The sequence below is a fragment of the Fusarium verticillioides genome, chromosome 7, assembly GCF_000149555.1.
Source record: "Fusarium verticillioides 7600 chromosome 7, whole genome shotgun sequence".
Taxonomy (NCBI): domain Eukaryota; kingdom Fungi; phylum Ascomycota; class Sordariomycetes; order Hypocreales; family Nectriaceae; genus Fusarium; species Fusarium verticillioides.
This window is the reverse complement of record NC_031681.1, coordinates 854476-876573: the sequence shown is the minus strand read 5'-3', so window position 1 is coordinate 876573 and position 22098 is coordinate 854476. Positions and strand designations below refer to the sequence as shown.

Below are 22098 nucleotides of genomic sequence, written 5' to 3'. Positions count from 1 at the left end.
AAATGTCAGGGTCTAGTGATATGATTGTGTCAGATGTATTTATGCATGTCTTGACTCGGGGCAAGTCTTGGCAGATGAATTTATGAGTCTTTTTGTAATTCATGCTCTCAGGTCTAAGCCTCTATTCGCACTCTGTACGGCTTTCGCCTACTGGACAGGGGATGGATGTTGAAATTCGGTAAATGAAATGCCAAGACTCCCGTAGCGTCACCGAACTCACGGCTTGTCCGTCATGAAGTTACCTGTGGGATGGTTTGTATTTATCCGTGATGAGATGCTGAATGATGCAATTAACTCTATGAGGGTTGAGCTGAGATTGGTGCAAGCTGGTTATCCCATATTACTTCTATTCTCCTGGACTACCAGATTAGATGTAGTGGTCTTCGGCAGATGATTTTACGCCGTAAGTGACGGAGGCCTTCAGACCATGCCAAGCCTTGAAGGTTCTAAAGTCGTATCATCGACCCATTGCGTGTTTGATCGTTAGTCATCCTGCAACCTTTTGGCTTCATTTGGGGTATGTGACCATGAAGAGGCCGGAAAGAACCCATGACTCTTTGCTTGGAATCACTCGGGACATCTCAAGCCTTGAAGCTAGCAGAGTGTTGTAAAGGACAATTGATCTCAGCGCGATACTTTTTACGAAAAGGTGAGAGGCCAACGGAACTAAAATCAAATGATTTAATACCATAACAGTCACTCAGAGCCGTGGTGATACTTTGAAACCCAGCAACAGGTGTTGACACATTCAAAATTCCGACAGCTTGTTAGCTTGATTTATATGGCCAATATATCACAAATCATCCTAGGTCAAGCGATTCACAAGTCACGGCAACAGAGTGGTTGATGCTTTGAGACTTGCTTTCTGAACATTGGCCAAACCCCAAGTCGGAGGACCTACGATGCAAAATCTTCTGACTGGTCATCAAGTCGATCTTAGCTATACCATTCATCCTGTTCTCAAGATATCAACGCGAGAGATGGCCTGACACACATAGTCATTTGGAATGGACTCAGTAACTAGTTCAACAGTAACAATGAAGAATATCTGAGAGCCCGCCCAGCTCAGCAAACTGTGTTCACCGAGTAAAGCTACGTGATGATGGGTTCGTAAGGCATCAATTTCGGTCTGCAAATAAACCACACATTTGCTGCTATGAAAATGACGCGATCTCACAGAAAATGCTCCAAGATTCTCTTGTCAATGGGTGAGGGGCTAGGCACTAGGCAACAGCACGCGTTGACGCGAAGTCTTCCGCCCCCACGAAGACATCGCAGCGATCGTCTATCGATATCTCAATCGAGTAACGGCCGACTAGTGATTAACGAACTTACAAAAGATCCGTTAGCTTAGCCAAGTCAATTGACTTGGTATCTATCTCGGCATAAGCTGAGTGAATCTCACTGCTTCGCCAATGCTCGTATACTCCACACGTCGGGGTTCAGGGACAAACTGGGCTACAATTGCTGACAGCGCATTGTTTTTCCTATCTTTCATCTTGGCTGGCAATCCGATCATCTCGTGATGCGATCAAGAGATAAGCCTCAAAAAGTCCAAGCTTTTGCATTGCTGACTCGCGAAGGATGCCACAATGGCAGGGTGTTAGTGGGAGTGGACCTATCGCATCTAAGTAAGACGACTTTAAGCTCTCGTCAATAGATGCTTAAATGGACCTTTAATTGAGGCGTTAGCTTTAGTGTCTGGCAATGTCACGGCAAAAGAAGGAATGATTAAATAGTGAGGCCGTGTATTATAGAGACATGTTCTATTGTCTGTTTATATGCGATATTAAATGAGATATGAGCAGTGCAGTTCTTTCCAATGATGTACTTTATCCAACAATTCGTAGTCACATCAAAGTATTGGTAGACAAAAGACGCTTAAGCGTGGTGAGCGTGGCGGCGGAAACGAGATCGCTCGATGTACTCGGACAGAGAGCGCTCATCAACAGTCTTCTCATCCTCAGCCTCCTCATCATCCTCAAAGTCACGCTTGGTACGCTTGGTGGTCTTGTACCAGTTGGCAGCGGGGTCACCAAGGCACTGGCCAACAGTAACGGCTAAAGAAATATCAGTAATGAGAAGGAATAATGATGATAGAGAATACTCACGAATGCGGGTGCTGCGCTTGACGGCGTCGAGGACCTTAGGGATGAGGTTGCGGACAGTGTTCTCGTGGACATCGTGGAAGAGAGCAATGGATCCACCGTTGGTGATACCCTTCTTGAAGAGGTTGAGAGCAGTGTTGGTCTCAGCAGGGGTGTTGTACTCCCAGTCAAGAGAGTCGACATCAGCATTGATGACGTGGTATCCCAGAGTCTTCATAACGGAGAGGGTGTTGGCGTTGTAGCTGAAGTAAGGGGGACGCATGTACGTGGGCCACTTTCCAACGATCTTGAGAAACTCAGCCTCCAGACGAGTCATCTGGGTTCGGACATTGGCGTTGCTGATGGTAGCAAGGTCGGGATGGCTGTAACTGTGATGGGTGTTAGCTATTATACGAACTGTCACACAGCATATTGTCAATGATGAAACACGTACGTGTGAGAACCAAGCTGGTGACCCTCGGCGACGACACGCTTGACAGTAGCAGCGTAGTCGTTGATGTTGGCCCAGTTCTCGCCGTTCATGAAGAAGGTGGCCTTGTAGCCGTACTTCTTGAGCTGGTCGAGGAGCTCGTTGGTGTAGGCGAAGGGACCATCGTCGAAGGTGAGGGCGATGTTCCTGTCGACAGTGCACTTGGTGATGGCGACGCCGACAGGGACAGCGGCACCGGCAAGCTGCAGCAGGCCGGCGCAGGTAGCGAGGACAGAGAAACGCATTTTGGGATAGGGTATTATAGAGTGTAAGAGGGACGGTAAACGACAGTACTGAAACTAGAATAGCTTCAAAAAGAGAGATGGAGGTGAAGAAACGAGTGAATGAACTGCGGCTGTTGAGTTGAACCTAAGACCGTCTAAAACAGCAGAGGAATCTTCTTTCATATATACTTCTTTCTCGTCCCCTTCAGATTTTCCTTCACGGGCTTTACAGCACAAAACCGTACCGAGCTGAATCACCCAGAGCCGGGTTATGGGTGTGGCAGCTAAGAGCATGGGTATCCCTCCCTCAACCTTGCCGTCGACGTACGAGGCCCTTATGGCCCTTGATAGCACGTACCTATTTGTGCAGTATTAGTCTTCTAGTGTGCAGATAGTAGAGTGCAGCAGGGGTTATGAGTTCAGAGACTGGTCCTGGGGTTTCATCGTATGCAGAGAGCTGGAGACTCGGGAATCTTGGCAGTCGACGGAATGGAACCTTGCATTTAAATTGAATTGGTCATTGATTGAATTGTGCAAGTGACGAAAGAGTCGATATTCTTACGCCATGTTCCTCCTTCACGTCCTCATGGGAGCGTATCTCGTGGTTCAATGGCTCTTCATACGAGATCACCCCCATGTCCCTGGTATTGCGCTATCTAATGCAGGACGATCCTCGAGCCAATCTCTTGTGCAGGGCACTGTATGTCTCAGGTACTCTTGTATCACAACCCGACGAGTAAAAAGAGCAACAAGAGCATTATCTATTTCCTCGTGAGTCTTACAGCAGCATATGCCATGCGCTCACAAGACAAGAGTTTCAGCCACTATTGGACAGACGATAAAAGGCAGGCTCCAGGGGTTCAGGGCGGGTTGGCCATACCCATGTTCAGGCGTGACCCCCCCTGGAAAAGGCTCACTAAGGTTAAAAATTAAAGAGCCAACGTTAACGTAACCTTAACCTTAGTCTGGGCTCTTCTCGCGATTACCGAACAGGGCTTGTCTCACAAGAACCAAAAAAGTGAAACCTAGGCTACTCTACCTAGGAACGGAGAATAACCCCTCGAATGGGATAAAAGGCTTGGCCATCGGGCATCCGCTTTGAGTAGCGGCCGACCTGTCAATAGGTCATCCTGCGAAATAGGGGACGGTAGCATTTACTACCCACCGACGAGCTGAGGAGAGACATGGACAAGGCTTTATTTTCTCACCAGAGCTGTGGTATTGTTATTGGTATTATTCTTGGTATTGGTATTGGTTCGATAAGATGCAATTGCACGTACGACGCCAAGATAAGAGCAGCCTTGTTTCTCTTCATCTTGTCGTCTAGTGACTATCTCATGTACGAACTCTGCCTGCAGACGGGTTGCTCACTGCATTAGATAGCAACAAACAATAAGCCACTTGACGTATGCCAATGTCAACCTCAACACCATTACCAACTACCTACTTTGTGGTCTATACGATACAATATCCTCAACCGAAGAAATTGCCGAACATCACTGCCAAGTAAAAACCCGTCAACTCGACGCAAGTAGCTAGAGCTTGGTCCTTCACGCCAATATCCGTGCAGTCCGAAGAGTCCACTGTCTGTTCTCACGGTCTCGAACCAGACCGAGAACAAAAAAGAGGCCCCCAATTTTCCCTTTAGTCTCGCGTCGATAACCGAACTCATCCATCCATATCCACAATGGATGCTTTATCTTCAGGAGAATGAGACTCTATGCAAAAAGCAAGGACAAAAAAAGAGACAACTACAACATCTCATTCATAATAGTCACAGTTACAGTCAGAAAAACACACAAGCCGGGCATCAAAATCTCCGAGTGCACTGTAAGCCCCCTTTCTCATCAAACATGCATCTCTTGCACATCATTTATGGGGCCATCACAGGTTTCTTTTGCTGAGAGATTACTGATATGCAACTCCCATCACATCAATTGTTTCTCTAGCTAGTAGCCCGAACCTGATGACCTAAAAATGGGTATCTCCAAGCCTCAGCCGTTCGATCTACGACAAGGTAGCCCTATATTTACCTACACGCCAAGTCCACCCAACCTGCACTGCATATACCTATCACCACAGCATAAAGGAGACAAGAAAACAACGCACCCCATCTTCAATGGACGATCGTCGGTGTCCCTCTGAGCTGGCCTTGCCAAGATGTAGCCAAGGCTGATTAACAAAGACTAACGTTCTCACATAAACAACAAATACGAGGGACCTCGAAAAGGCGTCAATCAACAAGGCCGACAAAGACCGTCAGCCGCAGGCAACATCCATGAACGGGAAGGATTTGTCCTGAGGTTCCCCAGATGATATCAAACGTGCAATAATAAACCAGGGGCTTCGATACTCCGCTTCGGGTACGATGTCCCGGGTCTAGAGAGACAAGCCCGGTCCGTTCTGTTGACAGCGAAGCCCCGTATGATTGGAGCGACTCGTCTCCTTCAGACTTCACGTTTTCCCTATTATAGAAGCTGGGTTGGTATATCACCGGTTTTCGCGGATATCCATCCTGGTAGTCCGCTACGGAGTTAAACAGGAGCTTAAGACAAGAGAAGAAAGGTTTTTATGCTTATTTAGACAAGGTTATCGATCCTCGAGGTAAACGAATAAATCAGGCAGTTATTTATAACTACCAAGAAAACAGTCAGTCAGTTTGTGAGTTTGTGTGTGTATGACTGATACAAGCAAAGAGTCAGTTTCCGTTCGCTTCAACGCCCAGATCCTTAATCAACTCCCCGACAAAAAAAGATCTCCCCTTAAAAAGTAAAAAAAAGTCCTGTCAAAATCCCCGACGTTGCTGCCCAGGCAGTAAGAAACGAAAGAAATGAGGGTATCAGTGAGAGATTTCACGAGGCAGGAAGGTGGCTTCAAAATGTCTAATGAGTCGTCACGAGGTAAGGTAGGTAGATGGATGGATGGATGGCAGCTGGAGTCGTTCACAGGTCATCCTCCCAGTTACCCTCCACTTCAATCGTCGTACCCAAGGCTTCTCTACCCTGGCGAATCATGTCCTGTAGTTGTTTGTTGAAAGCGTTGATCCGCACATCTGCATCTCGTTCTTCCATCTTACGGCGTGCCGCGAGATGCTTGGCTTCTGCGGTCAGACGGGGACTGGCTTCTGCCGATGTACGTCCTGATGCTACTGAGGCATTAGAGTGAGACCGGCGGTGCGTCGACGGCTTTGTTATCGGCGATGAGATGGTGGTACTTCGACGAGTGGAGCGGGTGGGTTGAGGTATCCTGCTGGGCGATTCTATCCGAGGAGAAGCGAGGGGAGCAAGTGACGCGAATGACGCGGTTGATGCAGGCCGTGGAGAAGGTGATGCTGCTGCGTGTGATAGACGGCTAGTCGGGCGATTGGTAGTGGATCGTCGCTGACCGGGCGTAGAGGCAGAAGAGAATCGGGCTGATGGAGCGGCACTGATGCGTCGACCTGTAGTCATGGAGGGGCCTGAGTTTCGCGATCGAGGGGACGGTCGATAAGACGGACGTCGCAGCGGAGGCTCAGGCTCAGGCTTGGGTTCAGGCTCAGCTGGTTTCTCATCACTCACCATGACCCAATTCCTGCCAAGTTCATCTTTCGTGTCTGTATGTCTTCGTTTCGGATGGGGTGCTGTAGGTGTAGATGCGCCGCTGTTGCCACCTTGATCTGCGTTATCAGACTGACGCTGGTTGAAGTAATCCTCTTGCGATGGTGGGAATCGGCCGGGTAGATGCTGACTCTCGAATAATGTCTGGTCCAACTCCTCGACTCTGCCGGAATTCATCGTAAAGGCCTTACCACCGCCAGCCTGGAAACCTCGAAATGAGCCTGTCTTGCAAAACTCCCATACACGTCCAACAACACCTCCTATAGTTGAGAATGCGAAGCTACCCCAGCCTTGGGACTGTATCGGCTGGGGAGGCAGATTGAACAGCTGTGTCGGTCCAGCTCCATGATCGATATCGTCGTGGGTTCGTTTTGAGCCAAGCGCTTTTCGATAGTCGGTGTCCGAATACATGCTCTCGTCGAGAATACCGCTATTGAAAGGGCCAGAACTCGGTGTATCAAGCTGTCCAGCAAGTTGGTACCGCATTTCCTCATTCTTCATTTGAGCCACTGGCGTTCCAAAATTACCATTTCTATCAGAATCATCCTGGAAGCGGAATTCTTGGGATCGCGATATATCATGGCAAGGTCTCTTTCGTTTCGTAGCTTGTCCGTCGGGGGTTGCTGTGCTGTAAGGCGAAGCATATCCGTAGCTGGTGCTAGAGCTTGGCGAGATGGGTGGGCGAAACAGGCCAGGGTGCACGCCTTCTCTATTAAAGCCGCCCGACATATGGAAATGCGAAGGGATCGTCATTCTGCCTGGTGATAGTGCCTTCTGATTTGATCGGTATGTGCGCGCACGCGCGTGGTGATAGATAGACGAATGAATGACCTTATCGAGTGGAGGCGAAGCTGTAACTCACGGCCAAGCTTAACAGCAGCCGAGACACATCTCAGGTCGTCTATCGCACAAGCGGGTCTGGGGTAAGAGCAAACCGAAGATTCGGATCCAGAAGACGAGATTGCAATCAACGGGGAAGCGATACTCGGAAGGCGATTTGCGATGGCGATGGGCGATATTGTTGAGAGCCTCGTGACTAGGCGAGATAGCAGGTTGTGTCTTGTGATGACGGTCGCATGGAGGGGGAGGCTGCCTGGCTGCAAGCGCCCAACTCTAATAGACGCAGCCAAAAGTATGGCGCTCGGGTGAGAGGGGAGGGCACCTTAAGATGCACGCACAGTATTTGGAGATGCTCGCCTTGAAAGTGAGGCTCGATTATGGATTTATGATGTATTGGATTAGAGAGACGGTCCTCCACTGGCGGCAGAATGTCGATGGGGCAAGTAAACAATGGTTGGGGGGCCAGCGCCTGTGGCCAGCGTCAGAGACGACGTGTGATTGGTCCGGGTCAGTTGATAGTGATCCCGGCAGTTGCTTCAACAGCCGCGATAGAGAGCGCAGTTACTCTGTATTCTACTCTGTAACCTGTATGATGAGAGAATAAGACTCTAAAACGACTCAGTATCTGATGATTGTCCAGGTGCAGGCAGTCAATCCCCTTTTGTCAGGAATGGTATGTGGAGAACGGGACGCTTTCGGTTTGTTGCCGACTTATAGCTCCAGCCTCCAGCTTCTTCTTGCGTGGCTGATTCCAAGAGTTTGGTCCACTTGATGGAGATCGGCAGGGTTCAGCTAACCAAGAGCATAAAAAGCGAACAAGCGAACATTAGAGGAACAGCTCATAGTTACGAAAAGATAAAAGGCCTCCCTTCTCTCCTATCTATACCAGATATCAGACTGTCGGGTAATTTGCATTGCTATATTGTCTTGCTTAAATTACTCTAATATCCTTGGTTGTCCTAGACGATTAATGATCAACACAGGGGTCTTGAAACAAATCACAACGATGAGGTTCATGGAGTTCAAGTATGCCTTACTATCGTTAATCGTTGCCTGTCTTCTATTCAGTCTATGCCTCATATCGCGTGAACCGCTGTAAACCCTGCGTCCATACTCTTCTATGCCATATGCCATGACCTCAGCTCATTGGTATCATTCGCCCTTCCCTCTCATAAGTCTAACTATTCGTCTCCCATCACTTAGTCCTTGTTGTAGTAGTTGTCCTGCTGGCCCTTGCGCTCAGTTGTAACACCTCCATTAACGCCCTGCTCTCCATGGACATGCTCCTTGCTTCCCCAGAAAGCCTCCCGCTCCTTGAGAACCTCCTGGCCCCATGCCTTCATTTCCGGCAGTGTCATCCTGGTCGCGACGTACGCAAACTCGCCAAGATCGACCTTGCCCTCACCGCGCTTCTCATACTCCACCATTTGCAGCAGAAGCTCCATCTTGTCCACGTCGTGCACAAAGTGACTGTCCAGTGTCTCGGAGTCCTCGTATTCCTGCCAGATAGCGCGGATGTCCTCCCCTGTAGTGCCGCCAGCGACATTTCGTAGCAAGTTCTTGGTCAAAAAGTCCATTGTCTCCGCTTCGCGTCGGCTCTTCTCGGGCTTGGGAACGCCGTCGACGGGTGTGATGTCGCCGACAAGAAGCTCCGCCATGTCGTGAATAAGACACATCTTCATGCACTTGGGAAGGTCGAGCTTCGGGGCGAGAGAGGGAGGCGCAAACATGGAGATTAGAGACATGCGATACATGTGGTCGGCGATAGACTCTCCTCTGTCGCATGTTAGTGACATCTTGAAGTCAGACACCAATTTCCTTACCTAGAGATACCAAATCGCCTCCATCCTTCTCGCTTGGTAGTCTTGAGTCGTTCGAGCATGTGAAAGAAAGGGAGCAGCGAAGACGACTCTTCAGTAGGCGCACCACCAGGAATCTCCTTGACCACCTTGTCAACAGTCCATGGGTCGGCGACTTTGACCATGGGCGTGAAACCCAGATCTCCAATTACTTCCTCAGGGCGAAGATCTACACGTCCATTGTCCTTCTCCGGTTGTGAGCCCATCTTTGCAGTAGAGTACAGTCTGTATCGTCGCAGGGTAAATGTTGAGTTGCTGGTGCAAGATAAAGAAAGTGGTCGCAGCGAGTTGACAGTGTTTTTTACGGTACGAATCGTTTGCGGCAGTCGCATACAAACGGAGATGGTCATAACAAGCGTACAATTGACAAAGGGGTCATGAAAACAAACAGTCTAGAGCCTAGAACAACAGAAGAAGGTTTGGTTGAGCGGGTAGTTTGTTAGTCTAGTTGGTGGGTTTGTAGTCCAGTTTTGTGCCAGTGCGGAATTGATCAATGGTCAGCTAATAGCCCCTGTCGTTTGGTGCGTCATATGTCATTCTACAGGGGTGGGAGCTGGGATCTTGTTTGTTTTGGTGTCACTACAGGGTAACGACACCGCAATCACTTACACGGTACGATGAACATTTCTTGCTTGCCATGTTGTTGTTGATTACGGTTCAAAAGGGAGCTGTCCTCCTTGAATAGTATGATAACGCTATGTACTATATTTTTGTGTGAGATAGGGGCGCTGAACTAATTGACTCTCGAGGAAGTCTTGTTGCTATCTTAGCGAGCTTTGTAGATAGGATGGCAAAGAACTGAGGTGTCCTCTCAACAGAAGCAAACCCTCTTTGAGACCAAACCGGTTTCGTTAATCAATCACAGTATGCCCCAATCAACTTTGATGGGTCTTGCTCTCAATATTTCGCTCCTCAGAGTTAAGGGATGTCCATCTTTGATTCGTAACAGAGTGGCAGAGAGGGGGAGGAAAGAAAACTCAGGACGTCGGCCCTAAGCGATAACGAGACTTGGATGACTTGGTATAAGTTTAGAATATCATTTATTGAGTTTAGCTTGATATCCCATCAAAGCTTGATGTTTCTTGTTCTCCGAGAATTGGTCACGCACGTGGGGTTCTGCCGCCAAGGACCAAAAAGTAAATTTAGCTCCACCTCAATCAGATCTACATGAGCCTCATCTTGATCCATTTCGGGTACCTTTTCCCAAAGTACCTACTCAACCTCACTCCCGCATGCGAATCTTACAAAGAATAGCCGCGCCTTTTCGTACACAGGCTCGCCCAATGACAACAATCGCTTCACTCAAGCGGCTCTCAGCCAAATCCCTCTCTGAGAAGATCCTCGAGGAAGTCAACGCCACAGATCCCACATTCGCTGTTATCGATGTTCGTGATAATGGTGAGTTGGCATTCAAACTCTTTTCCGAAAAAGAAGACTTCTTCTCGGTTCCACTTGATTCTGTGACTGACTTTTCAAGATTACATTGGTGGACATATCAAGGGCTCAACAAATATCCCCGCACACACTCTCGACGCCATGATGCCAACTCTGGTCCGTCGTCTGAAGGACAAAAAGACAGTTGTATTTCACTGCGCACTGAGTCAACAGCGGGGTCCGAGTGCGGCACTCAAGTATCTGCGTGAGAGGGATGGTCTTTTGAAGTCTATGGGTGAAGACCCCAAGGGAGAGAGCGGTCAAGATGTGTTTGTGCTGGACAGGGGATTCTCAGGATGGCAAGAGGTTTACGGAGAGGATGAACGGTTGACGGAGGGATACGTTAAGGATTTGTGGGACAATTATTAATTGTATTCAGAGCTAGAGTTGAGTCTTTCGATAGAACCCCTACTTCCATCTCATGCTTCCCACTATATTTTGAACAAGACTTTTCGAGGACGGGACCTGGCAAAGGGAGTGAGAGCAACCCAACGATAATCTCTAAGCAATAGGGTGCTGTGATGAGGTGATGTATATCCGTCATCAGACAGAGAAAAGATGGGCCCCATTCCGCATCACGTCTGACCTGAAGAAGATATTAGCCCAATAACACATAGACTGTGAAGAAAAGTCCACTTACAGAAACATCATGATCCTCAATCAGCTTAAACCAATGGTACCATCCTTTTTAGCTTGCGAATTTTGAGGAACATAACAAAGATGATTGCAACCAGAACGCCCGTCACTATCGCGAAGACCGCGATGCGTTGTTGCGTGGTCGCTGGGTCCGACCACCAGGTGAGTCCGGTTGAGTGATCGGCTACGCCATATTCGCCGTCGGAGGGATGTGGATGGTAGTAGCCGCTCCCCTCATCTTGCCGAGCCAGGAGTTGATGCCAGTTACGCGGGTTGATTTTGTCTGGCAAGGGTGACATGGTGATGGTAGTGGATGATTGGTGAGAGATCGAATGCTCTGATGATCTGGTGAACTGCAGAGAATAAGAGTTGTGGGTTAGATTTGGGACAGCCTGAGTATTGGTATGGCCGAGGTGAGGGAGCTTTTGACCAAAAGTCGAAAAGTATAACCGATTTGGAGGGAGAATTTCGTGGAACTCGATGACTCAAAGTCTCCTGGGTCAGCCGGAGGACTTATATAGTTTCTTCGGAACCACTTGTAAAAGCTTCCTTCGATACTCCCAAGGCGTATTGAAGCTTCGGAGAACTCGAGAACCCAACTTTGAACACAGCCGTGAGCTGCTCCTCAATAATTGGTTAATGGAATAAGGTAGGGCAAACAAGGGAACTTTGATCAAAACTTACACCCAAGTATTATAAAATGATGCCTTTTAGGATGACATGTCCATATTTTACCTCTCCAACACTCAGACAATTATCAAACCGATTCTCCGAGTCCGCTCGACATATTCATTTCTTCTCAAACCTCTCTCAAAGCCCCCATCCTTCGAAATGCTTGACCCGAACAACCCTGAGGGGCGGCCTCTGGCTGGTATTCTGGATAGTCTTCTTTACTCTATCCCAACCCAGTCTCGTCCTCCTCTTCCTACCAAGACCCGATTCACCCACAACAGACCAGACCGCAAGGTCAACAGACCACCACTGAGAGATGAGCCAGCCACAAAAGCAGACAATAAGTTGAGGCCTGACCACAGTGCCCCCACAGCTGGTTACAAGTTCCCTTCACCCACCGAAACTGTGCGCCCTAGTCGTCTCCCTATCGCTGTTGCTGTCGTCGACCTCACCTACACTCTCCGTCTCTCTTCTCCTGACAGAACCGGCGCTCAGGCCAGCCCGTCCGAGGAAGATGCGTCTGGCAAATGCGATCGTCTCCTTGTCTTTCTCATCATACTCCTTCTGGGAGGCTTCTTTAGTGGATGCCTCCTTCTCATGCAGGGTTCAGGAAGCTTCTTGAGGCGTACAGGTCGAAGATATGGGTGGATATGGGTCAAGAAATCCGACAGTGTAGATCTTGAGAATGCGATCTTTCGCCTGAAGGATTATCCAGGCGCGTTCGACGAGCACCATCTCGTCTTGCTCCGGGAGGTCTTGGAAGCTCATGGAGATTCTTCCTATGTTGGAGCAGACGAAAAGGCTGTTGAAGAGGGCCGCCTGGATTCAATCGACCTGTCACCTCTCACTTACCCTTGGCCTGCTCGTATGGCCCTTTAACACTCCATTCCCATCTGGCCCGGAGAGCTATGCTCTGCTAGGGTCTACCCTATGAAATGCCCACAGCCGGCGGTTTGGGCGATTTGATCATCTGGCCATCAGCTGGAACAGTGTTTGTTTTATTCGCTGTAACTGGTAAGCTTGGGAATAACTCTGCACAAAACTTGTTCATGGCTTCGTGATTGGAAGGAACTAGACAGTCAAAAGTCTATGCTAGAAAATAGAAGTTAGAAATGTGCGAGGACCAGAAAATAAAAGCTTTAGCAACTTAAACTCATCTTCTTGTGAGAACTATCTTCAGTGAAGCAACTCAAATACCAACATTAACTTCGAGAGGCAACTCGGGTTATATAAGAGATTCAGACTCACATCCATGACAGCATCATTTCTTTCCCCCCTTTTCTTTAACGCCTCGACTCGCATCCACGAAAAAACGCCTCTTTTCTCGATCGAACTCGACATCATGGCTTTGACCTTGGACACGGTAATGCCAGGGGTGTTTATACTCTTCATTGTCATGGGCGTCGTCTGGTTGATTTGTTTCATGCTGGCCTATGGCTGCAAATCGAAAAAACATGTTGATGATCTGGATGAAGAGCAAGGAGACGTCGTGGTGAATCGGGAGGAAAACTATGAAAGCATTTTCGTCAATCCTCCCCACCAACCTGTGTCGTCTTACACTTCAACTTCCCTTCGCGGATCTCGCGATACTGAGCTTCCGGATTACAAACCTATTGGCACTCCTCCGCCTTCCTATACCCCAGCATACAAGGCAAACTCAAGCAGCCATCGCGTGGATGAGGTTTGGGCAAGCCCATGATCTCACCGGGCTTCGGGGCTTGGGCTGTGCGGTGGGTGACCAGACCTTGGAACTCTATCTTTTCACTTCAGCCACATGCACCTCGGGTCAATAGAAGTCTCATATTGTTGCTTACAAGCCTCAACTTGAAACTCTCGTCACTTGCTCACCGAATCAGTCGAATCCACGACATATAACATCAAGGTTATCCGCCGATACTTTCCCTCCCTTTTCTACCCAACTCAACTTTCGGCTGGCTCGTCACCAAACAACCTCACAGTCAATATTCACTTAATCAAACATCCTGCCAATAGTATCTGATATACTGCAGCTCAAAACACTTGACAATACTCATCATTTATCTTCTTCTTTCCCTTATCACTTCATCAATCACGGGACCAAGAGATACCCAGCATGAACGTTCCTGTCCCTATTAACCATCAGCCAAACCAATTCGACGACTCTTCAGCAATGTGCACTATTGAAATCATTGCCTGGACTGTTGGGGCCCTGGTAGCGGTTGGTATCATCCTCATGTTCGCCAAGTTTCTCTTGGGTCGTCAACATCCGCCATGTCCACCATGTCCACCATGTCCACCATGTCCACGTCCAACACCATCAAGACCTCCAAGGGAAGAATCTCTATACACGGAGCCCATGTACTCTTTGTACCCTGGGACTATAGGCGTTGCTCCCCCGGGCCCTCTGCCTCGAGGTCCTCCGCCTCCCCGAGCATACGATTCGGATCTTGAACAAGGAAGCATCAGCGAACGTGCCGATGGAACTCCCCAGAGCTCGAAATTTGGGAACCAACCTCGCGTACCACCACCTCCGTATTGTCGACGATGCTGATATACATCTGTTGGACCACGCTGCCACTCCCCAGATGCCGAGGGGTCCACCAGGCATTGCGTATGATGCAGTTGTATTTGAAGAAACACACTATAAGTTGGAGTGTCGACTAGATATGAGTTGCAATTGACTTGGATCATGACTTGGATCAGAAGGCAGATGAGGATCAAGAAACTAAATAAATCACTATAATTCTAGTCCAATGGATAAATTCAGCACACAAAACTATGAACTGGTGAAGGTTTAGACTACCTGTAAAATAAATACTAAAACCCCAAACTTGTCGGGTATTTACATCATCAGGGGCGAAGCCTCATAACCTCTCAGCTGTAGACAAGTGCAATTACATCTAATTGGAGCCTCGAAAATGAGTAGCTAATTTTGTAACATTGTATCGGTGACATCTATCCACAGAAGCGTAACATATACTACATAATTCCCAGCAAACGCTCAGCGCCAATTCCATTCCTCGTTTTCAAAAAGGGTATTATAAACAGTAAACAACCAGATCACGCCTTGCCAACCCATCCTGAATTAATAAAGAAATCGAATATGCGTCCTCCCTTTTGCGAGTCCAGCCTACAGATCTCTTTGGCCTGCTTCTTTTTCAACGTGCCGTTTGTCTTGAGAGCTTCCTTTAGGATCTGCTCCTTGATCATAAGATATGGCTTGGGCTGCAGTCTGATGATTTCGCAAAGCTTGATCTCTTCTGGCGTGAGGAGGTGCAAGTCTGGGGCTGTGTCTTGGGTCATGGGCATTGGTTGTACGCCGGAGATGGGTTGGGCTGTGTATCTCTGCTTAGGAGCTGCATGGCCATTTACTCCATTTACACCGTTGACTCCATTGGTCACTCCATTGACCTGACCGTTTGTCTGGCCATTGGTTAGACCATCAGTATGGCCATTTGTTAATGGCTTTGCATCGCCATTGACTTCCGCAGCAGGAGCTGGTAGCAGTCGAGCAGGAAGTTCAGGGGCGATGAGAAGAGCAGATCCACTTGGTGGTTCGGGAGGAGGAGGTTGCTTAGACCTCTGTGCAGATGCCAGTCGCTCACGATCCATGGATCCCATGGGAATTGCCTTCTGAATCCTCGAAGCTTTCTCGTTCTCGTACTTTTCGCCGCTTCGAAGGTCGCCGATACGCATGTTACGCCACTCCTGTAGCTGCGTAATGGCTTGTCGTAGGTTAAGTTCATCGAGAAGTCCTTGATTGAGCTCCTCAAAGTCCTGCTGGTTCATCATGCGGGCGAATGGTTTGGCCTTTTGGAGCAAATCCCTTTCTTCTTTGGTCCGCCTCTTCTCCAGCTTTGTGTTCTCTCTATATTCAAGAAGATTGTGCTCGAAGATAACCTTCTTACGCTCTACACGTTGTGTCAATCGAGCGTTGTAAATATCCATCACTGTAAGCTTGAGCTCCATTTCAGGTTCAAGCTCGCCTGTCCTGGGGTTCAATCCATCACCTGGATCGAACTGCATTAATTGGACAGCTTCTTCTGCCTCATTTGCATATTCGGTCTCGAATTCCAAACGACCAGGCATGTATCCTTGAATCTCGTGACAGCTAGGCACACTAGCTGTTGGCTTTGTTTTGGGCTGTAGAGCGGGCGCGTTCTTAGCTGCATCTCGTCGTTCTTCTATTCGTCGCTTCTTGCGAGCCTGGAATTCTTCCCTGGGTATTTCATTGGCCAATTCGCAATCGTGAGGGCTACAGCGTTCGGGTAGTGGAAAGTGAGACGAATCGACGTAAGTCGATAAGTAATGATCGCGAACCTCATCCTTCTCACGGAAGCCGCCAATATGATCTGCGATATCGGCCCATGAGCCGAGACCATATATTTCAGCACCCTCGAGGAGGAGTAATTCTTCGTCGGCACCCCATTCTCGATCAAAAATGGGGAAAGAGTTTTGTTCAATCACACGAAAAGCGTGTGTCGCAGGGTTGTGGGCATTTCGTGATTCACCTTTGGCGAAACACGAGACGCAGAGATCGAAGTCACTGCAGTCGGAGTCGGCGCATCGGATGCGGACCTGTATCAACACCAACATGATTAGCAACCCCATCATGACATCGAATTGAGTTTAGCCGGTATATCTCCGAAGCGCGTCTTTACGGTTCCAAACAAGCTTCAGGCAACAGGCAACACAGCAAAATGACCTACCGTAGATGTAATATCTGATGAGCACACATCGCAAACGTATTTTACACCGCCTTCGCCACCTCTTGTGATTGTTTTCTTGCGTATCACACCCATATCGCCGGCTGCGATGTCGGGCCGGGAGGTTCGTCGTTACCCCCCCTGTCTAGAAGTAGCGACGGGTTCGAGGCAGCGCAAGGCGCGATGGAAGTGCAAAAGAAGATTTTTGGTGATGCGCGATTGTTGGGAACGATGACGCGACGCGAAATTCGATGGAAAATGCCGGTTTGAGGTGGTTGTTGATGGAATCGGTGATGGGTCGATTTGTCGAGGGGCGGATGTTGTTGATTATGGCGTCTACGCTTGCTCTGACAGGAGCTGGTCTGGGGCTGAAGTGCACTGGACTTGAGCTCCATTGCAGGGCGCGGATTAGGTTGTTTCGAATGGGAGCCAGTAGCCGCTAGCAGCAACCCCACGCTCGAATCATCACAAGTCACGTGGAAGAAGTTGCCCCGGGCCGCATATCCCCGCTATTGGCAAGTGACGTGGGGATGGCAGAAACCTTCAGACTCGAGTCCTAAATAAGCAACAGAGAAGTAGACAATATTTAGATATTTTAGGATAACCTAGTAATAGCTTAGTTATAGTATCAACTTATTTTGTTTATTTTTTCATTTAATGTAAGGTCCTAAGTCTTCTGGTATCTAGACCCTCGGTACAAGCGTGACGCCATCCCCCATTATTGAATCTTCACAGTCTGGAAGTGACAAACTCATGCTTCACTTCAAAGGTTTATGAAGAGATGCTGAGTTCTGTGTGGTGAATCGTGATATAAACTCTGAGCCACAGATGCCAACTGCAAATGACACATGTGGCTCAAAGTTTAGGCATTGCATAACAATGTCTACAGCATAAATGCATGTAAGGAGATGCGTCAACTATAGCTCGTTTGATCACTTACTGCCTTACTCGCCATCCTGACTCTCGATATACTTCGAACATGGCAATATTTTCAAGACTCTCTCGCTTCTTTCGTCCCTCACGAATATCTCGTCCACCACCGCTTCCAAAGCCATTAACACCACCAGCGGACCATAAACTTACCGGCCAATACCCATCTCAGGAGGAAATGCTCAGATACATGTATCTAAGTGCGATTAAAGAAGATGAGGCATATGCCAAAAGATGCTGGTTCTCCAGAATGTTCGGACCGCCACGCAGACCATAAAACTTGGGACTGAGTCACAGTAAGACTCATGTGAGTTTCTACAATTCTAGGGTTCTCTTTCATGAACTTATGTTAACATCCTTTGACAAGGTCTGAAGCATTCTTACTAAGTTACTCCTTGATGGCTGGTGTCCAAACTGTGGAGATTCAATATTGGGGGCATCTGGTTTGGGAAAAAGACTCCCCCGAAAACATGGCCGAGAATATCACCGTTGAACCGCACCATTCAGAATCCCTGGGGAGTCTTTGTTAGTTGGCTATTTATCTTGTATCGTCTATCGCTAGCCTCGGCTTCTAGCAGTAATAAATTAAAGCTGAACCCTTCTCTAAATATTCATTGTCTCTCATCAACCCCTCATTCACTTTAAATTGCCACTCCACTATCATCATGCCTGATCAAATTCTTGACGATATTTCTCACCGTCGATACAATCCCCTCACGGATTCATGGCTGCTTGTATCACCTCATCGCACGAAGCGACCTTGGCAGTGAGTATTGCATACTTTAATTAGGAATGGTCTGACATGAAATAGAGGCCAGCAAGAAGCTGCTGTCGCATCAAAACTTCCAGAATATGACCCCAAAGTACGCTCATGACATCACATCATAACACCTCAATCCCCTGACAAAACCAGTGTTATCTCTGTCCCGGTAACCCACGAGCTGCTGGCGACCAAAATCCGAATTACGAAAAGACTTTTGCCTTTGTAAACGACTACAGCGCCGTCAAGCAAGAGCAGCCAGATTATGATGCGAAAGCCTCATCCAATGACCTGGAATCTCTTCTCCTTCAAGCTCAGGGTGTTAAAGGCGTGTGTTACGTGCTCACTTTCTCACCCAAGCACCATGTTACACTGGCAGACATGACAGCTGACGAGATTGTTCCCGTCATTGAGCACTGGACTCGAATTTACGCCAATCATCTGACACCGTCAAACCCTCGGGCTGCCGAAGCTGACAAGCTGGCTATTTCTATGTCAAAGGACGCTGCACCTTCTCCTGAGGAGCAGTATAGATATATGCAGATCTTTGAGAACAAGGGCGCTGCTATGGGCTGCTCTAACCCTCATCCTCATTGCCAGGTCTGGACCACATCAACCATGCCCGAGGAACCTGGCAAGGAGCTTGTGCAAATGAGCAAGTACCGAGAGCAACACGGCGGCCGACACCTCCTCGGCGATTATGTCAAGCTTGAACTCGAGAAGCAAGAACGAGTTGTTTGGGAGAACGATGCTTTTGTGATTGTATGCCCGTGGTGGGCTGTATGGCCTTTTGAAGTCCTCGTTCTTCCTAAGCGACACATCCGATCTCTTCTCGATTTCAAGCCCGAGGAACGACTCCAATTTGCCGAAGCCATTCAAGAAGTCACCCGACGATACGATAACTTGTTCGAATGCAACTTTCCCTACAGTTCTGGCCTTCACCAGGCGCCTCTTGACGGAACACCGGAAGAGTTGGAAAGCGCATATTTCCACATGCACTTTTACCCACCTCTGCTGCGTTCAGCCACCGTCAAGAAGTTTCTCGTTGGATATGAGCTTCTGGCCGAGCCTCAACGTGATATCACTCCTGAGCAGGCCACAGTTCGTTTGAGGAATTGTGGAGGAGAGCTATACCGCAAGAATCTATAGGAATAAAGCCGGAGCATTAAAACATTAAAATCTAGACTTTTTATCTAAAAACAAGTCGCCGTCGTACTGGTTCCAGGGCATCTAGTATTTGCCTGCCATGTGTATATTACATTCACCGCCACTCACCAATCTCACCACTTATCACCTGATTTAGTTGTACTCGACATAGTAGTCACGGACAAGAGGCATCCAGATAAGAGAGATGGAAGCCAGAGTGAAAGGGAAGTACTGAGGGAGACCAAAAGTCATGGTCTTGAAAACGAAAAGCTCACTGGCAAAATGTCCCAGCGCGACAATGTAAGTCCAGTAAGCAATGGTGTAAACAGGACCAATGTGGAGGTTATAAGCTGCGTAGCATCGAACAACGCAAGTGATGAGCGTCCAGGTGCCGAAAAGTCTTCCGGCAAGGGGAGTAAGCTGATCGGTAGCCTTGGGGTCGTTCTGAGCAGGAACCAGCTTGTTGATCTGATCCTCGGGCTCGAACTTATCGGTCTTGGAGGGGAGCTTGGGGTTACGGACGAATTTGCCGTTGTAGACTCGTCGGGAGAAGTGTAGGGTTGTATACGTCTGCAGCGAGTTTCCGATCGAAATAATGGACAGCTAGAGCGAGGGGTCAGCATCTTATCTGGTTCTTGGGTGTAGGGGGAGTGGCTCTTACGATGATCATGTAGTAGGGTAGAACACCCTTTGCTTCAGGGAGGATAGACTTGATGATATCCATTTCGACAGAATTGACAACAAATTGAACTGAGTAAGCGGTAGTCAGAGAATCTCAACAACTATTATTGCAATGCAGTTGTAGAAGTTAAATGGCGGGTTGAGATTGGTGTAAGACGAGCTGGATAGCCTGTTTTTGGTGGGAGATGGGACCTGTAATCGGGGACCAAAGACCGGAGAAGCTTGGACCAACTCAACAACGTCAGGGGTAATACCACCTAAAAATTCAATTCAATTAATTGTCCGGGCCTGACTGAGAGAGCCAAGACCCAACTCAAGAGCCGAGGGGCATCCATCCATAGTGTCCGTACTTATCTTGTGATTGTCGCCTTTTCTTCCTTTCTTCCTCCTCCTCTTCATACAGGCAGCTTGTTTTTGTTGCACTCTTCAAATATGGACGCCATCACAAACTTCCTCCATAACGTACCGCAGCCTCTTCAGTGGGGTCTTGCTGGTATTGGTGCTCTCTTCTTGGGATCCAAGATTCTGAGCTATCTTCAGCTTGTCCTCAGCGCTTTCGTGCTCGGAGGCACCAACGTATGTGCTTCTGCAACTCCCAATTGAGCTCTACTAATAATCAAATCTATAGCTTCGCAAGTATGGAAAGCCTGGTACCTGGGCCGTCATCACCGGTGCCTCTGATGGCCTCGGCAAAGAATATGCTCTGCAGCTCGCCGCCAAGGGCTTCAACCTCGTCCTCGTTTCCCGAACCCTCTCCAAGCTCGAGAGCCTCTCCGCTGAGATTCAACAGAAGTACCCTGGAAAGGGTCTGCAAGTCAAGGTCCTTGACATGGACTTCTCCCAGAACAACGATGCCGACTACGAGCGTTTGAGCGAGCTTATTTCTGGTCTTGATATTGGTATTCTCATCAACAACGTTGGCCAGAGTCACAGCATCCCCGTTTCTTTCCTCGAGACCACCAAGGAGGAGCTTCAGAACATTGTCACCATCAACTGCATTGGCACTCTCCGAGTTACCCAGGTCGTCGCTCCTATTCTGAAGCAGCGAAAGCGCGGTCTTATCCTCACCATGGGATCTTTCGGTGGCTGGACTCCTACTCCTCTCTTGGCGACATACTCTGGTAGCAAGGCTTTTCTTCAGCAGTGGAGCAATGCTCTCTCCGCTGAGCTTGCTGACCACAATGTTGATGTCTACCTTGTCCTGAGCCACCTTGTCACCACCGCCATGAGCAAGGTCCGCCGCCCTAGCCTTCTTGTCCCTAACGCTCGCAACTTTGTCAAGGCTACTCTTGGCAAGATTGGACTCGGTGGTTACCAGACTGCTCCTAACACCTACACCCCTTGGTGGAGCCATGCTTTCATGCTGTGGTTCATTGAGAACATTCCTGGTGCCAATGGTCCTATCACTATTTTCTTCAACAAGAGGATGCACGAGGACATTCGACGCAGAGCTCTCCGCAAGGCTGCTCGCGATGCTAAGAAGCAGTAAATGAAGGATGAAAACAGGGGGAAAGAAGTAGGAAACATGCAAGATACTCGAAACATAATTGAAAAGGAGGAATATAACAGCTGTGGAGGTCAACTCAGTTGTCATGAGAGATAGTTAGTGGTATGACAACTGTAATGTACTACAACTTATGCAACCGCCTCAGAGCCCGTGAAGTCAAGAGTGAGTAACCTCAGGCGCTCCTTCATGCTTGCCGTGCGTATATGACAACGTTGGCTTGAAGGACAAAGAGACCTGTGCATTGTGCTACCTGAGCTACCTACCTATGTTTGCCCAGCCTCGGGGGGCAAGAAAACAGCGAACCTCAATATAGGATGTCATAAGAAACTCAGTTAAAGTTGTCGTAAGCTTAGGCTATATAACCTAAGTCTTTTTGTCATTTAGAATCAAGGTCCTGTGTTTTCTTTCCTCCCCTAGTCCAAGTAGAGCAGAGAGGTGGATCAAAGAACCTTCGTGCTTACAGACCAATGCATCTTGCTCACAGAGCTGAACCTTGGCTGAAAAGATGCAACTATAATTAATGAGTAAAAAACTACAGTGTCTCCAGCTTC

The 22098-nt window shown here is 48.4% G+C and overlaps 10 protein-coding genes across 10 annotated transcripts; 5 read left to right on the top strand and 5 right to left on the bottom strand.

The window, feature by feature from the left end:
• Positions 1 to 1867: 1867 nt before the first annotated feature.
• Positions 1868 to 2825, bottom strand: FVEG_06822 (hypothetical protein). Its single transcript, XM_018895240.1, has 3 exons — positions 2542 to 2825; positions 2112 to 2476; positions 1868 to 2060 (listed from the first exon to the last, which is right to left on the bottom strand). The coding sequence occupies exons 1-3, from the start codon at positions 2820 to 2822 to the stop codon at positions 1882 to 1884; spliced, it is 825 nt and encodes a 274-aa protein (XP_018752465.1). The 5' UTR covers positions 2823 to 2825; the 3' UTR covers positions 1868 to 1881.
• Positions 2826 to 4642: 1817 nt separating this feature from the next.
• On the bottom strand, positions 4643 to 7843 carry FVEG_06821 (hypothetical protein). Its single transcript, XM_018895239.1, has one exon. It carries the CDS (start codon positions 7148 to 7150, stop codon positions 5744 to 5746), a length of 1407 nt encoding a protein of 468 aa, XP_018752464.1. The 5' UTR covers positions 7151 to 7843; the 3' UTR covers positions 4643 to 5743.
• Positions 7844 to 8135: 292 nt separating this feature from the next.
• Positions 8136 to 9538, bottom strand: FVEG_06820 (hydrolase-HD superfamily protein). The gene is made up of 2 exons (XM_018895238.1): positions 9061 to 9538; positions 8136 to 9013 (listed from the first exon to the last, which is right to left on the bottom strand). The coding sequence occupies exons 1-2, from the start codon at positions 9444 to 9446 to the stop codon at positions 8437 to 8439; spliced, it is 963 nt and encodes a 320-aa protein (XP_018752463.1). The 5' UTR covers positions 9447 to 9538; the 3' UTR covers positions 8136 to 8436.
• A 595-nt stretch (positions 9539 to 10133) lies between these two features.
• Positions 10134 to 11043, top strand: FVEG_06819 (hypothetical protein). The gene is made up of 2 exons (XM_018895237.1): positions 10134 to 10494; positions 10574 to 11043. Exons 1-2 carry the CDS (start codon positions 10329 to 10331, stop codon positions 10897 to 10899), a joined length of 492 nt encoding a protein of 163 aa, XP_018752462.1. The 5' UTR covers positions 10134 to 10328; the 3' UTR covers positions 10900 to 11043.
• Positions 11044 to 11997: 954 nt separating this feature from the next.
• On the top strand, positions 11998 to 12717 carry FVEG_06818 (hypothetical protein; the record flags this gene model as incomplete). The annotated part of the gene is made up of 1 exon (XM_018895236.1): positions 11998 to 12717. One exon carries the CDS (start codon positions 11998 to 12000, stop codon positions 12715 to 12717), a length of 720 nt encoding a protein of 239 aa, XP_018752461.1.
• Positions 12718 to 13180: 463 nt separating this feature from the next.
• Positions 13181 to 13537, top strand: FVEG_15945 (hypothetical protein; the record flags this gene model as incomplete). Its single annotated transcript, XM_018905173.1, has 1 exon — positions 13181 to 13537. One exon carries the CDS (start codon positions 13181 to 13183, stop codon positions 13535 to 13537), a length of 357 nt encoding a protein of 118 aa, XP_018752460.1.
• Positions 13538 to 14668: 1131 nt separating this feature from the next.
• Positions 14669 to 16922, bottom strand: FVEG_06817 (transcriptional adapter 2-alpha). Its single transcript, XM_018895235.1, has 2 exons — positions 16527 to 16922; positions 14669 to 16395 (listed from the first exon to the last, which is right to left on the bottom strand). The coding sequence occupies exons 1-2, from the start codon at positions 16617 to 16619 to the stop codon at positions 14878 to 14880; spliced, it is 1611 nt and encodes a 536-aa protein (XP_018752459.1). The 5' UTR covers positions 16620 to 16922; the 3' UTR covers positions 14669 to 14877.
• A 590-nt stretch (positions 16923 to 17512) lies between these two features.
• On the top strand, positions 17513 to 19469 carry FVEG_06816 (galactose-1-phosphate uridylyltransferase). The gene is made up of 4 exons (XM_018895234.1): positions 17513 to 17760; positions 17821 to 18219; positions 18265 to 18316; positions 18367 to 19469. The coding sequence occupies exons 2-4, from the start codon at positions 18119 to 18121 to the stop codon at positions 19360 to 19362; spliced, it is 1149 nt and encodes a 382-aa protein (XP_018752458.1). The 5' UTR covers positions 17513 to 17760; positions 17821 to 18118; the 3' UTR covers positions 19363 to 19469.
• Positions 17927 to 20225, bottom strand: FVEG_06815 (hypothetical protein). The gene is made up of 2 exons (XM_018895233.1): positions 20021 to 20225; positions 17927 to 19962 (listed from the first exon to the last, which is right to left on the bottom strand). Exons 1-2 carry the CDS (start codon positions 20081 to 20083, stop codon positions 19513 to 19515), a joined length of 513 nt encoding a protein of 170 aa, XP_018752457.1. The 5' UTR covers positions 20084 to 20225; the 3' UTR covers positions 17927 to 19512.
• A 109-nt stretch (positions 20226 to 20334) lies between these two features.
• Positions 20335 to 21854, top strand: FVEG_06814 (3-ketoacyl-CoA reductase). The gene is made up of 2 exons (XM_018895232.1): positions 20335 to 20616; positions 20669 to 21854. Exons 1-2 carry the CDS (start codon positions 20473 to 20475, stop codon positions 21527 to 21529), a joined length of 1005 nt encoding a protein of 334 aa, XP_018752456.1. The 5' UTR covers positions 20335 to 20472; the 3' UTR covers positions 21530 to 21854.
• Positions 21855 to 22098: the final 244 nt, after the last annotated feature.

Excerpts from the sequence above, each read along its gene's own strand:
- FVEG_06815 (XM_018895233.1), bottom strand. The coding sequence starts at position 20,083 with ATGGATATCATCAAGTCTATCCTCCCTGAAGCAAAGGGTGTTCTACCC. Across the intron at positions 19,963-20,020 it reads TACCCTACTACATGATCATC|CTGTCCATTATTTCGATCGG; the intron begins GTAAGAGCCACT and ends CCCTCGCTCTAG.
- FVEG_06816 (XM_018895234.1), top strand. The coding sequence starts at position 18,119 with ATGCCTGATCAAATTCTTGACGATATTTCTCACCGTCGATACAATCCC. Across the intron at positions 18,220-18,264 it reads CGCACGAAGCGACCTTGGCA|AGGCCAGCAAGAAGCTGCTG; the intron begins GTGAGTATTGCA and ends GACATGAAATAG. Across the intron at positions 18,317-18,366 it reads TTCCAGAATATGACCCCAAA|TGTTATCTCTGTCCCGGTAA; the intron begins GTACGCTCATGA and ends TGACAAAACCAG.
- FVEG_06817 (XM_018895235.1), bottom strand. The coding sequence starts at position 16,619 with ATGGGTGTGATACGCAAGAAAACAATCACAAGAGGTGGCGAAGGCGGT. Across the intron at positions 16,396-16,526 it reads CATCAGATATTACATCTACG|GTCCGCATCCGATGCGCCGA; the intron begins GTAGGTCATTTT and ends GTGTTGATACAG.
- FVEG_06822 (XM_018895240.1), bottom strand. The coding sequence starts at position 2,822 with ATGCGTTTCTCTGTCCTCGCTACCTGCGCCGGCCTGCTGCAGCTTGCC. Across the intron at positions 2,477-2,541 it reads CACCAGCTTGGTTCTCACAC|TTACAGCCATCCCGACCTTG; the intron begins GTACGTGTTTCA and ends CACCCATCACAG. Across the intron at positions 2,061-2,111 it reads CAAGCGCAGCACCCGCATTC|CCGTTACTGTTGGCCAGTGC; the intron begins GTGAGTATTCTC and ends ATATTTCTTTAG.
- FVEG_06821 (XM_018895239.1), bottom strand. The coding sequence starts at position 7,150 with ATGACGATCCCTTCGCATTTCCATATGTCGGGCGGCTTTAATAGAGAA.
- FVEG_06820 (XM_018895238.1), bottom strand. The coding sequence starts at position 9,446 with ATGACCATCTCCGTTTGTATGCGACTGCCGCAAACGATTCGTACCGTA. Across the intron at positions 9,014-9,060 it reads AGGCGATTTGGTATCTCTAG|AGGAGAGTCTATCGCCGACC; the intron begins GTAAGGAAATTG and ends AACATGCGACAG.
- FVEG_06814 (XM_018895232.1), top strand. The coding sequence starts at position 20,473 with ATGGACGCCATCACAAACTTCCTCCATAACGTACCGCAGCCTCTTCAG. Across the intron at positions 20,617-20,668 it reads TCGTGCTCGGAGGCACCAAC|CTTCGCAAGTATGGAAAGCC; the intron begins GTATGTGCTTCT and ends TCAAATCTATAG.
- FVEG_06819 (XM_018895237.1), top strand. The coding sequence starts at position 10,329 with ATGCGAATCTTACAAAGAATAGCCGCGCCTTTTCGTACACAGGCTCGC. Across the intron at positions 10,495-10,573 it reads TATCGATGTTCGTGATAATG|ATTACATTGGTGGACATATC; the intron begins GTGAGTTGGCAT and ends TGACTTTTCAAG.